This window comes from Molothrus aeneus, chromosome 22, assembly GCF_037042795.1.
Source record: "Molothrus aeneus isolate 106 chromosome 22, BPBGC_Maene_1.0, whole genome shotgun sequence".
NCBI classification, from domain to species: Eukaryota; Metazoa; Chordata; class Aves; order Passeriformes; family Icteridae; genus Molothrus; species Molothrus aeneus.
Genome location: NC_089667.1, coordinates 5,026,773 through 5,044,250, shown reverse-complemented (window position 1 = coordinate 5,044,250; position 17,478 = coordinate 5,026,773). Strand labels below are relative to the sequence as shown.

The 17,478-nt window shown below is 45.7% G+C and overlaps 1 protein-coding gene across 2 annotated transcripts in view; it reads left to right on the top strand.

The window, feature by feature from the left end:
- Nucleotides 1-16,994, top strand: part of SORL1 (sortilin related receptor 1) — a 44,739-nt gene extending 27,745 nt beyond the window's left edge. For both annotated transcript variants that reach the window (XM_066564314.1, XM_066564313.1), the window contains exons 31-47: nt 458-607; nt 1,636-1,764; nt 3,271-3,397; nt 3,928-4,097; nt 5,459-5,571; nt 5,883-5,987; nt 7,339-7,411; nt 8,531-8,613; nt 8,863-8,959; nt 9,502-9,686; nt 11,227-11,346; nt 11,548-11,712; nt 12,521-12,695; nt 13,127-13,233; nt 13,841-14,033; nt 15,071-15,283; nt 16,293-16,994. In XM_066564314.1, coding sequence (XP_066420411.1) covers nt 458-607; nt 1,636-1,764; nt 3,271-3,397; nt 3,928-4,097; nt 5,459-5,571; nt 5,883-5,987; nt 7,339-7,411; nt 8,531-8,613; nt 8,863-8,959; nt 9,502-9,686; nt 11,227-11,346; nt 11,548-11,712; nt 12,521-12,695; nt 13,127-13,233; nt 13,841-14,033; nt 15,071-15,283; nt 16,293-16,360 — 2,273 coding nt within the window. In that variant the 3' untranslated portion in view covers nt 16,361-16,994. The remainder of the gene's footprint in view (nt 1-457; nt 608-1,635; nt 1,765-3,270; nt 3,398-3,927; nt 4,098-5,458; nt 5,572-5,882; nt 5,988-7,338; nt 7,412-8,530; nt 8,614-8,862; nt 8,960-9,501; nt 9,687-11,226; nt 11,347-11,547; nt 11,713-12,520; nt 12,696-13,126; nt 13,234-13,840; nt 14,034-15,070; nt 15,284-16,292) is intronic.
- Nucleotides 16,995-17,478: the final 484 nt, after the last annotated feature.

Below are 17,478 nucleotides of genomic sequence, written 5' to 3'. Positions count from 1 at the left end.
TATTGTATTAAAACTATACTAAAAGAATAGAAGAAAGGATTTAATCAGAGAATGACAAAATCCTTTGACTGACTAGACAGTCCGAGCCAGCTGGGCTGTGATTGGCCATTAATTAGAAATAACCACACGAGACCAATCCCAGACGCACCTGTTGCATTCCACAGCAGCAGATAACCATTGTTTGCATTTTGTTCCCGAGGCCTCTCAGCTTCTCAGGAGGAAAAAAAAAAATCCTAAAGAAAGGGATTTTTCAGAAAATATCATGGCTACACATTGCCTGCAGAGCAGAGGCTTTTCCAGCCCTCTGCAGTCAGCAGAGAGGGTGGCCAAGGCGTCATCCCCATCACCTGCTGGATGGAAGGAGGTTGCCATCTAGTGGAGCCGGGACGGGGACAGCGCTGCTCCCTCCTGGTGGCGGTGCCAGCGCTGGTGCTCTCCTGTCTCTCTGTGTGTGCAGGACCCAATGTGACAGCCACGTCCCCGGCGCTGCCGGGGCGCTGCAGCCGCTTCGAGTTCGAGTGCCAGCAGCTGCACAAGTGCATTCCCAACTGGAAGAGGTGCGATGGAGTCAGGGACTGCCAGGACGGCACCGACGAGAGGAACTGCCGTGAGTGTGGGCAGGGACAGGGGCACACCTGGAGCTCTCCCCCGGGGATCTCCCTGTGTGTCAGAACCCAGGACATCCCTCTGGCTGTCCTGGAGTGCCCAAACCCCTGCCAGGGGGCTCAGGGACCCTGGCACAGAGCCCAGGACCCCTGTGCCTTTGATTTAGCCCTTGGAAAAAACAATTACCCGCCCTTATATGAAGAATTACAAGCCACGACAAATTAAGTAGAGTGATAGTGAATTTATCATGGGGTGAAAAAGAGATTTATGGGGTTTTTGGAATGGGGGTTCAGGGGGCAAAATAGAGGAATCTGGACATGTCCAGCCTTTCTCCTTCTCCTTGGCCTCCATCTTCTGCTGTGATGGTGGCCCTTTGGGATTGGTTTAGAGTAGAAGCTCACTGTTTAACATAAGTGATGGGTATTGGGAAGTAATTGTAAATATTGTACAGGTAGTTTTTAGTATAAAGAGATAACACCACCCTGGGGGCAGGCAGAGTGCCTCTGTCTGTCTTGCTGAGTGGACCTCAGCAGGACAGGAGAAAGAATTTTATAGATAAGAAACAATGAACAACCTTGAGACTGAGAACTGAACAGCTCTGACTCCTTCTTTGAGAGCCGAGCTGAGAAAAGAGACTTTGTAAAATATCTCAGAGTCACTCTGACCAACTAGAGAACCCGAGACTTATGAGGGTAGGGAAACCTCTGAGGAGGCTTTGATTGCTGGGGAAATCCCTGCAGGGAAAAATCCTGTATGGAAAGCAGAAATCCTTTACAGAAAAAAATTTAAAAGGATGAAAAGCCCAAGGGGTGCTATTCCCATTAGAAGTCCAGTTATTGTTTTTCATGGGATGGGCTCCAGGTTCTTCTGAAGGTGCAGCCAGCAGGAGCCACCCCAGAGTGTGACACACCCCAGTGTGTGCCACACCAGCCTGAGCTCCATCCCTGACGTGCAGCCACCTGCAGACATTCCAGTGCTGCCGAGGGAACTTCCCTGCCTCCAGTCCTGAACTGTTGTGCCTCTTTTCAGCCACTCCAAGCAGCCTGTCCTGCCCTAGTGGCTTCAGGTGTGAGGATGGGGAGGCCTGCATCCTGCTGCCAGAGCGCTGTGACGGGTACCTGGACTGCTCAGACAGCAGCGATGAGAGGAACTGCACAGGTGAGCAGCAGCCCTGTCCCAGCCCTCGCTCCCTGCTCCCTGTCAGCACACAGAGGTGCTCTCCTGGGTCTGTCACCTTGCCCTCACAACATCCTTGATTTATCTGCCTCTATTGTCCAAGCTGCCTCCTCACCCATTTATCACCAGCTGGGACAAACTTCCCAGCAGCTTCTGCACTGACAATTTGTCTTCCAGCAGCCTCAGAGAGAGGGAAAAAAAAAAATCGTTTTAGGATGGATAGGAGCAAAGCTGGCTGTTTTACACAGGCCACAGGTGAAATGAGTCTCCTGCTCTGCCCTGCTTTGCAAGGTGACCCTGGGGATGTGGCACGTGCCCTGCTGCCATCCCTGGCTGTCCCTTGGTGGGGGCAGAGGGACAGAGCCCACCCTGGGCTGATAGCAGGGATTGATCACTGCCTCCAGCCAGCCATGAGCTTCAGCAGCTCCCCCACAGAACTGCTGGGGGGGCTGGGCATCAATCAGGTTTAGTTCTTTAATTAAATATTGATTGGGAGAGGCTAGCAGGGTTCAGGGGAGGGGGAAGGAGCTGCTGAGATGCACAACTCAGCTGCTTCACCGAGGGAAAACCATTTATTTTCCCTTGGAAAAATTGCCTTGCCATGCTGTCCATTCCCCCACATGCCTGCTGGATTTAATTCCAGCTGTTTAGGGAAAGCAAAACAGCAGCAATTTGCCCCTGCTCTGCTTGGTTTCTGTTCAGCACCAAAGCTGAGCACCCCAGCAGAGCCAAACCACAACAGTGGGATTTGGGCTCCAAAGAGAGAGGGATTTGGGCACACAAAGAGACATCAGGGAGTGGTCTGGTGGGAGCAGGGCATGGATTTGGGGCATTTCAGATCAGCACTTCCCATCCCCAGCCCTGCCAGGGCTGGGTTCCACAGTGATTTTATCCCCTGAATGCCTCTGTGAAGGTCAGGCAGTGATTCAGCCAGAGTTTGTGTCCAGGCAAGCCCCAAACTGGAATTACCAGCCTTTGCTTGGTCCTGCTGCTGAGCACAAGATGTGATAAGGGGAAAACACACAAAGAAAAGGGCCTGGATGGTGACAGGGACAGCACAGACTGATCACAGCAGGAGAAAGGTGACAGTGGGCAGGTTTCACTCACACAATTACAAAATTCCCAGTATTTCATCAACAGCCACGCTTTATCCTTCCTTAGGGGAAAGGGGATGCTTGCCTGCTGCAGCATGAAGACATTTTGGGTAGAACTGAGAGCACCAGGGGTAAATCCCTGCTCTGAGCTGCCCTCTGTGAGCCCAGGACAAATCACACATCTCATTTACGTGACATCCCTTCAGTCAGTGCTGTTCCTGCCTCCCCTGTTGCTGGTGTTACAAACAAAGCTCCTCCTGGGCACAGGGCTTGTTTCCCTGTAGCAAATTATTCCCTTTTCCCATTCTCTGCTCTCTCACTTTTCCCTTGTTTCTCTCCTGGGCACAGGGCTTGTTTCCCTGCAGTAAATTCCCTTCTCCCATTCTCTGCTCAGATGACACAATCGTGTACAAGGTCCAGAACCTGCAGTGGACAGCTGATTTCTCTGGTGATGTCACCCTGACGTGGGCTCGGCCCAAAAGGATGTCCTCGACCTCCTGTGTCTACAACATCTACTACAGGTACATCATCTCTCCCTGGTGCTGTGGCAGGTAAAGAGGACAAGCATGAGCACAGGTGTGCCTGTATTTACTGCAGAGAACCACAGAGAATCAGGCCTGAGACCTTCAGAGCTCCTTAATCAAGTTCTGCTTGGAAAATCTAATATTTGTGAGCAATAGAGACACAAAATAGGTGCACCCAGAGGGAAGTTCTGACAAATTGCATTGGTTTCCTCCTTGACCATGTACTCAGACAGTAAAGTTGTTATATTCATTTTTTTTTCCACTTGGGCCTTGTCTTTGTGGGACCATTAACAGCAAGAACAAAGGTAATAAATTTGAGCACAAGAGTTATAGAAAAGCTCAGGGGCTTGTAAGTCACCAAAACATGGTTAGTTTAGGCCTTCCAGTGGCATCTTTTCAAATTGCTGGTGTGGCACTACCAAAATGAGCAGCAGCCTTTTAAAATGGTTCCATTTTTTGGCATAAATATAAACGTTCTAGGCTAAAAAAGCCCATCCTGACTGGAGGTGTGTGCCTCTGTCCCTCAGGATGGTCGGTGAGAGCATCTGGAAGGTCCTGGAGACCCACAGCAACAAAACCAACGGCGTTCTCAAGGTCCTCAAGCCCGACTGCAGCTACCAGGTGAAGGTGCAGGTGCAGTGTCTGAGCAGGGTCTACAACACCAACGACTTCATCACTCTGAGGGCGCCCGAAGGACGTAAGCACAGCTGCTGCTGCCACCACTGCCTGCCACATTGGTGCTGCTTTGGCATGAATTTTGTTTGCAGGGAATGCCCCAGCCAAGGCAGGAATGATGCATCCATGTTCTCAGAATATTCTATTATACTATAATACTATTAATATATTATGTATGTATATATATGTATATATATGTGTATATATATATATACACACATATATATATTGCAATACATATTTATATAATATATACACTATATATTATATATATACATATTATGTACATATAATGCATATCATTATATCATATTATACATTATATATAATATAACATATTATACATTATATTATTATTAATTAATACAATTATTAATTAATATATTGAAATATATTAATTATATTATATTATTACTAATATATTATATATATACTAATAATATATTATACTATAATACCAATAATACTATATTTATAATACTATATTATGTTCTCATAATGTCTCTCCATTTTCTCAGAATACTATATTATACTATAATACTATTAATATATATTACATATATATACAATATATATTAAATTATATGATATTATTAATATAATAAATATAATTATTATATATTATATATAATGTTATTAATAATATTATATATACACTATTAATATATTATACTATAATACTATATTTATAATACTATATTATATTAAAGAATACTATATTATACTATACTATATTATACTAAAGAAAAGATACTAAATCCTAAAAAGATAATAATGAAAACTGGTGACTCTCTCCAGAGTCCTGACACAGCTTGGCCCTGATTGGCCAAAGAGTGAAAACAACTCCCAGCAGAATCCAATGGAACAATCACCTGTGGGTAAACAATCTCCAAACACATTCCACATGAGCACAACACAGGAGAAGCAAATGAGATAAGAATTGTTTTCATTTTCTCTGAGGCTTCTCAGCTTCCCAGGGGAAAAATCCTGGGTGGAGAAATTTTTTCAGAGAATGTGAATGCCACAGGGCTGAAAAGAAGAGATATCCCTGCTATGAACAAAAAGGGTCTTTCCCTGGGTTTGGGAATTAATCACAGAATCACCAGGTTGGAAGAGAGCTTCAAGATCATCAAATCCAACCCATACCCCAACAGCTCAACTCAACCCTGGCACCCAGAGCCACATCCAGGCTTTGTTAAACACACCCAGGGATGGGGACTCCACCACCTCCCTGGGCAGAACATTCCAGTACAGAATTGTGCTGGACTGGGAGCAAGGGCCATCCACCCCTTTGTCCTGATTTTTCAGCGAGATTCTGCTTTTCCCTGCACGCTCTGGGCACACCACTGTGACTGGCACTAATGTTTCTCTTTCTCTCTCCAGTACCAGATGCTCCCCTGAACCTGCAGCTGTCCCTGAAGAGAGAAGCTGAGGGTGTGGTGATGGGCTGGTGGAGCCCCCCCGTGAACGCCCACGGCCTCATCCGGGAATTCATCGTGAGTCCTGCTGCCCCTGGGGACGTGGGGACACCAGCACACAGCCAGCTGCAGGGTGGGGTGGGCCTGGAATGGGATATTCTGGGGAGGAAATCTGCTGGGAGCATCAGGCAAGCTGGGAGAAGAAATGCTGTAGGCAGCACCACAGCCCTGGAGTTCTTAATTTCTCCCTTTCTGAGATGTTGTGCTTCTTTCTGCTGGCATTTTATCTCAGAGGGACAGAGATAAACAGGTCTGGGATAGAGATAAACAGGTGTCTCTGCTGACCTGTGGTATTTTTGAGTCCTCAAGCCTTGCTTTGGTGCTCCTAGGTGGAATACAGCAGCAGTGGATCCAAGGAGTGGTCATCCCTCAGAACCACCAAGAACTACACCGAGATCAAGAACTTGCAGGTCAACACTCTCTACACAGTCAGAGTGAGTATTTCCAAAGCTCTCCCTCAGAGTATTTCCAAAACTCACTCTCAGAGTGAGCATTTCCAAAGTTCCCTCTCAGGGTATTCCCAAAGCTCTCTCTCAGAGTGAATATTTCCAAAGCTCTCTCTCAGAGTGAGTATTTCCAAAGCTCGCTCTCAAAGTGAGTATTTCCAAAGCTCTCTCAGGGTATCTCCAAAGCTCTCTCTCAGAGTGAATATTCCCAAAACTCTTTCTCAGAGTATTCCCAAAACTCTCTCTCAGAGTATTTCCAAAGCTCTCTCTCAGAGTATTTCCAAAGCTCTCTCTCAGAGTATTTCCAAAGCTCTCTCTCTGAGTGAATATTTCCAAAGCTCTCTCTCAGAGTGAGCATTTCCAAAGCTCTCTCTCAGAGTATTCCCAAATTCTCTCTCAGAGTGAGTATTTCCAAAACTCTCTCTCAGAGTATTTCCAAAGCTCACTCTAAGTGAGCTCTCATTCCTGAGCGGCCTAAGTTCTGCACAGCTAAAAACTTGCTAAAAAAAATCTTGTTAAAAAAACATCTTGTTCAAGCCCTGCCCTTTAATGCCAACCCACAGCACCACTGCTAATGTCTACAGTTCCAAGGCCCTTGATTTGCTCCTTTGTCCCACAAGGCCAGGCTGGATTACAAAATCCTCCCTGCTAATTGCCCATTCCAATGTCACTGCAATTGCACTGGATGTGGGCCAGAGATAAATTTGGTCCTTGGTGTATGAGTGGGAAAAGAAGCAGATCTGCCTGTGGGGAATGTCTGCACAGGGGAGAGGCTGGGTAATTATAGACAGAAGTAATAAGAAAAGGAAATGAAAAGTCTGCACAGTGAGCCCTGGGAAATGAGTGCTTTGCCATTGTCCATGCTCCTGAGTTCTTGGGGAAGTTCACTGTGATGAATCCCCTCCTCCAAATCCGTGTTATTCTCACGGCTGGTTGGAGGCTTTCCTCCCGTGCTATTCCTTCCCAGTATAACCCATCCCCAGATAAATCTTTGGAAGTATTTCGGGGTTTGCATGTTCTTCCCTGGCCTGGCTCTCACCTACTTTATGGCCCTTGGAGCCCCCAGCTCCTTATCTCGATGGGCTCCTCCAAGATCCCATCAGAGAGCAGTTATCTGCAAAGAGGCTGCACCTCCCTCCTCTTAGATTCCTTTAATTGACTTTAAGCAGTCGGCTGTATCTCTGCATTAAGCATTTTATTGCCAAGTAATTAAGCTATTGTTTGCTTCCAAGTCCTTTTCCCAGGAGCCCTGCCAGGTCTGTAACCTTGCTCTCACCTCCCCTCTCTGTTTGCACTGTAAAAATGTTGCTCATGTTCCCTCTCCCTCTGGTTTCCAAAGGTTGCTGCAGTAACCAGCCGAGGGGTGGGAAACTGGAGTGAATCCAAGTCCATAACCACGGTCAAAGGCAAAGGTAAATGTTGTTGTTGTTTGGGTCGGGTCAGAGAAGGTGAGGAGCAGCCTGAAACACCAGCAGCAGCATCCAGAGCCACCTCCCCGGCCTTCACTCTCCCTGCTGAGCCTTTCACAGCTTTGCTGGTAAAAATGACCTGTAAAAAGTGATTTTTTCACTCAGCCTGAGCTGCCTCAGAGTTCAGTGGCATCTCTGGAAGGGTCACTGCCTCTTCCTCTGAGCCCTGTGGCACAGGGGATGGATGTGCTGCCCTGGCACTGAGCAGGAGCCTGTCCTCTCTCTCCCAGACTGCAGACAGATTCCCTCAGACTTTTGTAGGCCAAATCCTGCCTCCAGATAGACAAGAAATTACCAACTCCATCACTCTCACTCTAAAAGGATGCTGGCTCATCCTTCTCCCTCTCAGATCACAATTATTGTGGATCCTCCTGCAGGTTTAGACCACAAAAAACAACCATAGCTCCCAAGAATTATCACAACATCACAGTCTAACAGCAGATAAATTCAAACAGCACAGTAAATCATTTCCTTCCCAACCTGTTTTTTTGTGAGTTTTTTTTAAGAAAAGCCTTTTGAAGTCGTTTGTATTCATGCCAAGTTTTTTCATCCAAACTTATGTCCCTGCATCAAAATTGTCTGCTAATTTGTCAGATGAAAGACGGGAAAGAAAACACCAGGCTACTCAAAGTGCAGGATCCAGATAATGTGAATTACCTGGTGGTTAGAAAAACCAAGGTAGAAAGAACAGAAACAGCTCTGACTTCGGGTTTTGCACAAGTGCTTTGCACCGACAGCTCCTGATGTTCCTCAGCAGCTCCTTGGAAGTGCAGGAGCTGTTTCCTGGGATAGGAGCTCACCCTGCTGAGTTCAGAGGGAAATCCCTTTGCCCAGACCCCTCCAGTTCCAGCCTGCACTGAGCAAGGCACAGATAAAGCAGCTTTTCAGTGCTGGAGCTAAAAATCAGTGTCTTCTCTGAGGGGGACGTGGCTTAGGCAAGGTTGGGGTGTCCTGTTCTGGGAGCTTTTAACACAAAAATCTGTATTTTATCTGTCCCCTCTCAAGAAATAGTTTTTATTTCTTTGTGCTGTACTAACAGGTCTTTTCTCTCTTTCCTCCCAGTCATTCCTCCCCCTGTCATCCACATTGAGAGCTACAGTGAGGACTCCATAAGTTTCAGCCTAAAAATGACCACGAATATCAAGGTAAGAGTTTTTCCCCTTCCCTCTGAGCTGGGGAAATGGTGAATAGTGGCTGGGAGAAGCTGTCAGCCACTGAAGCATTGCAATTACCAATTATTTCATGCCAAATCATTTCTTCCTGCTCCCAAACTGCCCCGGGGCTCTTAATTGGGATGGAAAATACAATGCAAGGACTGTCAGGGGTCTGAGAGTAGCCCTGGTTCCCTGTGTGCATCAGCTGAGCTGATGGCTCTGTGTCCTTGGGCTTGACAGGTCAGTGGCTACATGGTCAACATCTACTGGACATTTGATAGCCACAGGCAGGAAAAAAGGACTCTGGTCATAGAAGGAGAAAAGTCCATCCAAAAAGGTAAATTCTGCTCAAAATAGAAAGCTTTGCTTTGGTCAACACCAAGCAGAAGGATTTATGAGAGGTTATAGGATTATTTTATTTCTTTATTGTTGCTAGGAGTTCTGTTTAAACAATCCTGTTTAAATCTGGACAGGACAAAGCAGCAAATTCTGTTCTGAGGACCTGGGGATTTCAAGCAGATTTGGGATTTACCCCCAGAGCTGCACTAGTCCTTTCTCATCAGTGGGGTTTTGTTTGTTGTTCCATTTTTCATCTGCCAAAGGGAGCAGAAACAGGACAAGGATTTCTTGGGCTTGCACACAGTAATCACATTTCTGGTTTGGGAAAATCTCAGTGTGGATATGTGAAATCATCCGGGCACAGAAAAGCAAGGCTGGGTTGGGTTCCAGAGTCTCAGGTGCTTCTGTATAAAGGAAATTACTGCGAAATCATGAAAGTACAGCCCAGGAGAGGCAGGCTCCTGTCTGTCTGTGATGCTGACCCTTGCCGTGCTTTGTGCTTTGCCTCACCCAACAGTGCCCCTTTCTCTTTTTGCTCAGTGGCCAATCTGACAGCTCACACCCCCTATGAAATTTCTGCTTGGGCTAAGACGGAGCTGGGTGACAGCCCTCTGTCCTTTGTGCACGTGGTGACCAGTGGCACCAGGCCAGTGTCCCCAAGCCTCAAGGCCAAGGCCATCAACCAGACGGCCGTGGAATGCAGCTGGACTGGCCCCAGGAATGTGGTAAGGCACCAACCCTTCCCCCAGAGCCTCTGAGCAGCTCACAACCCCCCTGAAATCAGGATAATTTGTTTGGAGTGAATTCCAAGGCCCTGAAAATTTTGGGGATAATGAGGGAAAGAACTCCTCCTGCCTTTTAAACAGAAGCAAAGCAAAGCTTCTTGTGTGTTTGTTGTAGTGAGAAGTGGCTCAAACACAGCACAATGCTCCAGCAGCCTTTGAATCAACTGCTGTTACCTGAGATGAGCTTGGGGGGTTTGGGTTGGGAGTTCAAAGGGAAGTGAGCAGATTGAGCTTGGGCAAGACAGAGGGAAAAGCAGGAAAAGGGTCCAGAGGGAAAAGGGTCTTTGCTTCATGCCCCTAAAATTGACAGCCAGTGGGAAATGGATTTGTAGAAAATTCTCAAAGTCTGACAGAAGTCTATTTCCTAATTACAATACATTATAAGTGTTTCTTAACCTATCAACTTTTACCACACCATACTGTAAATACCTTAAAACCAATAATCTAAAATTACCCCTCGTAAATCCTACTACAGTACATCTTTCATAGTTCTATTTCTCCAAAGTATCTAGTCTTATGTACAAAACCATCCTTTAAAACTTGTTTCTAGTTCCATTTCTCTCTCAACAATATCTGTCCTATTCCATGACATTTCTAACTCATTTCTCCAAAGTATTTGGTCTTATTTATAAAACCATCTTTTAAAACTGGTTTCTAGTTCCATTTCTCCCTCAACAATATCTGTTTCTAGCTCCATTTCTGTCTCTACAATATCTGTTTCTGGCTCCATTTCTCTCCCAGCCATATCCATCCTATTCCATGACATTTCTAAGTCAACATTTCTCCAAAGTATTTAGTCTTATTTATAAACTCCTCCTTTAAAACTTGTATCTTGTTCCATTTCTCCCTCAACAATATCTGTTTCTGGCTCCATTTCTCTCCCAGCCATATCCATCCTATTCCATGACATTTCTAAGTCAACATTTCTTATCTCAAAGCTTACACACAGATATGCACTGTTGTATTTGTGGGGTGCCCTGTGGCAGGAAGGAATGATGAATCTGACTCCATGTTCTTAGAAGGCTAATTTATTATTTTAAGATACTACATTATATTAAAGAATACTAAACTAAACTACACTAAAGAATACAGAAAGGATACAGACAGAAGGCTAAAAGATGATAATGAAAAACTCGTGACTCCTTCCAGAGTCCCGACACAGCCTGACTGTGGATTGGTCATTAAGTCAAAACCAATTCACATGAAACCAAACAACTGTTGGTAAAGAATGTCCAAACACATTCCAAAGCAGCAAAACACAGGAGAAGCAAATCAGATAATTGTTGTTTTCATTTTTCTCTGAGGCTTCTCAGCTTCCCAGGAGAAAATCCTGCGCAAAGAGATTTTTCAGAAAATATGATGGTGACAACGCAACAAATAAACCTTCTGTCAGACTGAGAATTCTCTACAAATCCATTTCTCACAGCAGCCAGCGGATGCTGTGGGCCATGCCAATCCCTGCTGTGCTTTTCCTCCTCAGATCTATGGAATTTTCTACGCCACGTCCTTCCTGGAGCTGTACAGGAGCCCCCACAACAGCACCACCAGCGCGCACAATGCCACGGTGCTGGTGCAGCGCGACGAGCAGTACCTGTTCCTGGTGGGCTCCCCTCCTCCTCCTCCTCCTCCTCCTCCTCCTCCTCCTCCTCCTCCTCCTCCTCCTCCTCCTCCTCCTCCTCCTCCTCCTCCTCCTCCTCCTCCTCCTCCTCCTCCTCCTCCTCCTCCTCCTCCTCCTCCTCCTCCCTCTGCCCGCCCCTGGCTCCCCCAGGACACTGCCCTGACCTCTGTGCCTCCCTCCCAGGTGCGGGTGGTGTCTCCCTACCAAGGGCCCCCCTCTGACTCGGTGGTGGTGAAGATGATCCCGGATAACCGGCTGCCGCCGCGCCACCTGCACGCCGTGCGCACCGGGAAGACGTTCGCCGTCATCAAGTGGGAATCGCCCTATGACTCACCTGACCAGGACATGGTAACCCCTCACAGAGCCTCCTCCCAGCCCTGTGCACACTAAATCCTGCCCCAAACACAGATCCTTGCTTTTCTTCTGCTGGAGAAAACCTGAGGTCGGGTCTATGCTCCGCATAAAATCAAAGCGCTGACACCTCCAACGTCTTCGTTTCCTCCCTGCTGGCCATTAGCTCAGGAGTGTAACATTTAAAAAGAGCCAGGTCTGGGATATCTGTTGCTGACCAAGTCTAAAACCAGCCCTGGGCATGTGCCAAAACACCTTTCTGGCCTTTGGCTCTGCCCAGGAGGGTAAGGCTGGGCTGGGGCACTGCCCCCTGCCTCAACAAAGCCCAGTTCTGTTCTCTGCCACGCTGGAATACACTCAGGTCTCGCTCCATTGAAGGCCAGTCATTTTCTCAGCAAGCTTTCCCCTCCCCTTCTGCTCCAGAGACTTTACCAGCAAAGCTTTGGGAGGTATAAACCTTCCCAGCAGAGCTGGAAACTCTGACAGGGCAGGGGTTTGCATTGCATCCTTGTGATTCACCAAGAAATACAACCTGAGCTTTTCCTCCTGCTCTCATCTGTTCCACTAACTGCATTTTCTGTATCAGTAAATGCTGATTTTCTGTATCAGTAATTTCCTGTATCAGTAAATGCTGATTTTGGGCAGAAATCTAGAGAGAGGCTTGGAATTTTGCTCCCCAGGCTTTCTGTAAAGCTCAGCCCTGGTTTAATGCAAATTTTACCCACCCTCTCTAATGTCCTACCACTGTTAAGCTGAAATTCTGCAGGAAAATTAGATTTTTTCCATCCATTTCCTCCCCCTCCAGCTCTATGCCGTGGCAGTTAAAGATTTGGTGAGGAAAACGGATAAAATCTACAAAGTGAAAAGCCGGAACAGCACAGTGGAGTACACCATAAAGAAACTGGAGCCAGGAGGGAAATACCACGTGATTGTCCAGCTGGGAAACATGAGCAAGGAATCCAGCATGAAGATCAACACAGGTGAGGGACACAGCACCCATCCTGAGCAGCCTGGAGGATGCAGGAATGTCCCTGCAGCTCTTGGTCCTCTCCCACTTTGCCCATTGGGCAAAGCCCAGTTCTGGGAGGCCTCCCAGGGGAGGTGGTTACACCCCAAACAACAGCAGTGGAGAGGAAGCTTCTCAAATGATATCTGATGTTTTTCTCCTGATAAATGGAGGTGGGAAAGGCACCAGTTTGGCTGTGCACCCATCACCAAGTACCATCACAGCCCTACCAGTGAAAAATTCCTCCCGCATCCTCTCCTCCAGCACATCCCTTTTCCAAGCAGAGTATTGTGCTGATTCCCTAGAAAACCCCACTAACTTTCAGAATTGACTCAATTTATGCAATAGGAAAGTGCCACCAGTGCTACAACCTCACCCCCTGCCACTTCTTTTTCCCATTTGTAGTCCCCCTGTCTGCACCGGACGCCTTAAAAATCATCACTGAAAACGACCATATTCTGCTTTTCTGGAAGAGTTTGGCACTGAAGGAAAGTAATTTCAATGAAAGCCGGGTAAGTTTCGCTGTGCCTCCTGTCCTACAGAAAATCCTGGAGCAGAGTCAGTGCAAGGCTCCTTTCACAGGCTCTGAAATCCATCCTGTCCTTGGTGAGCCCTCTACAAGGGCTCACTAAAATTCATGTCATGGCTGAGGCTCTGAAGCTGATAGATCCAATCAGTCACCTTTTAGGAACATAATTATCCTGCTAGAAAAGGACAGTTGTCCCCTGTGTGAAAGGACTGAGAAAAGGACACTGCCCTGCCATGCCAGGAAGTCTGAAAGTTGTTGTTATTCAGACTTGGATAGAAAATCTGTGAAATGTTATCTGTCAGAGCATGGGCAAGGAGAAAACTGCACCAAGAAAGCCCTCCTGGACTCTGTGCTTGGGTGGGCTGGGATGGGTGCTAAGGACGGAGTGGATCAGACAAACCAAACCAGAGTCATTTAGGTTGGAAAAGCCCTGCAAGATTGGGTCCAAGCTGTGCCCAGTCCCCACCTCGTCCCCAGCCCCAGGGTTCATCAAAGCCAGATCCAGGAGGAAAACCAAATTTCCAAGCCCTTTTGGAAGGAGCAAACCCACCCTCTGCAGCCGAGTGACTCGGGGCTTGTGTTTCCGCCAGGGCTACGAGATTCACATGTTTGACAGCTTGATGAACATCACAGCCTACCTGGGCAACACCACAGAGAACTTCTTCAAGGTGTCCAACCTGAAGATGGGCCACAATTACTCGTTCAGCGTGCAGGCACGGTGCCTGTACGGGGGGCAGATGTGTGGGGAGCCAGCCACGCTTCTCTACGACGAGCTGGGAACAGGTGAGTCCCTGTTTCCTCCTCATCCTCCTTAAAAAAACACTCAGGGAAGCCTCATAAATTCTTTAGGGATGTGTTGCCCTGTTCTTCTAAACCTTCTGATGTTTACAATCTTGTAATGGAATTTCTCATACATTTTTATGTAAATAATTATTGTTTTTACATTCCTCTCTGGAGGAGGAGAAATTTGATGGACTGTTGGTTTGTCCACTGTCATTGGAGAGGTGGCAATTTCATCCTCCAATCTGTCACAGACACGTTCTATGAAAAATCCTTTTGTTAGGACCTTTTCTCTTGAGAAGCTGAGAAGCTTCGGCTTCTCCGTGTTTTGCTGCTTTGGAATGTGATTTGGAGAATTGTTTACCCAGCATGTGAAATTGTTTTTACTTGATGACCAATGACAGCCACCTGTGTCGAGGCTGTGAGCAGTCACAAGATTTTATTGTCATTCCTTTCTATTCCTTGCTGGCCTTTTGATGAAATCCCTCCTTCTATTATTTTAGTATAGTTTTAATATATCATTTTCTTTTAATATAATATATATCATAAAATAATAAATCAGCCTTCTGAAACATGGAGTCTGTGGTGGTGTTCGCAGGGGTCTGAGGATGAGGGAAGAGATGAGGATCTGACTCCATGTTTCAGGAGGCTTGATTTATTATTTTATGATATATATTATATTAAAAATATACTAAAAGAAAAGAAGAAAGGATTTCATCAGAAGGCTGACTAAGAATAGAAAAAGGAAAGAATGATAACAAAGGTTTGTGGCTCTGCCAGAGAGTCCGAGCCAGCTGGGCTGTGATTGGCCATTGATTAGAAACAACCACATGAGACCAATCCCAGATGCACCTGTTGCATTCCACAGCAGCAGATAACCATTGTTTGCATTTTGTTCCTGAGGCCTCTCAGCTTCTCAGAAGGAACAATCCTAAGGAAAGGATTTTTCATAAAGGATGTCAGTGACACTGTTGTTTTATTTTGTGTGCTGTTGTGACCAGGGATGTGCTAAAGCAGCCCTTGTGTCCCTCCCTCACCAGGTAAAGACCCCTCAGCCACCAAATCGGGCCAGGCCACGGACGTGGCTGCCATCGTGGTGCCCGTGCTGTTCCTGCTGCTGGTGACCCTGGGCATTGGCTTTGTGGTGCTCTACATGAGGCACAGGAGGCTCCAGAGCAGCTTCACTGCCTTCGCCAACAGCCACTACAGCTCGCGCCTGGGCTCGGCCATCTTCTCCTCCGGGGATGATCTGGGTACGTGGGCCCTGGTGGCATCTGGGGACAGCACTGGGGGTGTGACATCGGGGCAAGAATTCATTCTTTGTCTTGGTTTGGGTCACTCTGGCCTCACAGTCTCTGTGGATTTGATATCAGAGCACAAATCAGAGAATTACAGAGTCGTTAAACTTGGAAAAGATCTTCAAGATCAAGTCCAACCGGCAAAAGTTTTGCCAACCAAATGTTTTTATCAAATTAAACCTCTCCTTCTGATGCAAATCACTTGGAAATGCATTGAGGATGTGAAATCAGGGCAAGAATTAATTATTTTATCATGGTTTGGGCCACTCTGGCAGCACAGTCTCCATGGATTTGAGCTAAGACTGCAAGTCACAGAATCATACAATAGTTAAGGTTGCACAGACCTTTAAGACCATCAAGTCCAACTGCCAAAACTTTTTCCAACCAAACATTTTATCACATTAAACCCCTCCTTCCAATGCAAATCACTTAAAAACACGTTGAGGACATGAAATCAGGGCAAGGATTAATTCTTTATCATGGTTTGGGCCACTCTGGCCTCACAGTCTCTATGGGTTTGATCTAAGAGTACAAATCACAGAATTACAGAGTTGTTACACTTGGAAAAGATCTTCAAGATCAAGTCCAGGAGGCAAAAATTTTCCCAACCAAACATTTTTATCAAATAAACCCCTCCTTCCAATGCAAATCACTTAAAAACACGTTGAGGACATGAAATTAGGGCAAGAATTAATTCTTTATCATGGTTTGGGCCACTCTGGCATCACAATCTCGATGGATTTGGTCTCAGAGTACAAATCACAGAATTATGGGATTGTTAAACCTGAAAAAGACCTTCAAGACCATCAAGTCCAACCACCAAATTTTCCCAACCAATATTTTTATCAAATGAAACCTCTCCTTCCAATGCAAATCACTTAAAACCAGATTTTAAAGTGCTGAGGATAAAAACCAGATTTTTTGAAGTGCCCCCTAACAGCTCTGTTTTGGGTTTGTTTTCCAGGAGATGAGGACGATGAAGCCCCAATGATAACTGGATTTTCAGACGACGTCCCCATGGTCATCGCCTGAAGTTCATTTCTGACTGTACAAAACCAAATGGTGTAAATATTTTATTTGATAAAAAATAGTTGATTGTTTATTTTAAAAATGCACTTTGAGTTGCAATACGTTATTTTTATATGGGCCAAAAAAAAAAGAAAAAAATAATAATAATTTTAAGAATACACTTTGTAGTAATCAACTGTGAATTGCAGACTAGGTTGGTTGAGTAACAAATTGCTTTGATTTAACATTAATTTAGTCTTACAAGGCTATGCTTGCTGGGCATGCTTTTAAGTCTGTGAGATATTTTCCGTTGACTAAATTGGCTACTCATTTTATTTTTCTAAGACAAGAATAAATTTATTTAAAAAAAAAAGAAAAATTCAGGAGATTATATATGTAGAGAGAGATAATATAGTCCCTGAAGGTTTTGCTTTTACTTTAGGACAAAAAAAAAAATCCTTTGGACTTTGTTTTATATGAAAGTATTTTTGTTGTGTTAATTTATTGGGAAATCTGCTGAGGAACAGATTTCCAGAGTCGTCAGACATTGTACACATTCTTGTGTAGAACATGTGCCACTTTATCTTGCAAGGCAGTCGTATCTTGGCATCCCCATCATTGTCCTTGCCATGATAATAAAAACCCTCATTTTCACTGAGTTTTTCTCCCTTTTAAAGACCCAATCTCTCAGCAATCTTAACGTACAGCAGCACGTTGTTTTTAGGGATGATTTTTAGCTTCCTGCTGCTGTGGGAAGTCAAAAATATCCCCACACCAAGAGGTGCTGCCCAAACCCCTCCTGCTGCTGCCCCTGCCCATCACACAGGGCTTAATTAATCTGGAGCTCACACCTACCACATCACTGGAACAAAAAATTGCCACTTGCACCTTAAAACTCATTTTCCAGGTATTTTTAGGATACCCCTCCTCCGTGGAGCTTCCCTCAGATGCCAGCACGGTGGTGGGATGGAAGGGGGAATCTCCAGTGTGTGCAAATCCAGATTTTTCCACACTCACCCGGAGCAGTAATTACTGAAAATTTAAATTAATTTGGCCCAGAGCAGGGATTTGATGCTCCCTCCTCAGAATTTCCTAAAAGCAGCTGTAGTTTTACCTGCAGCTTTAGAAATAATATAAATATT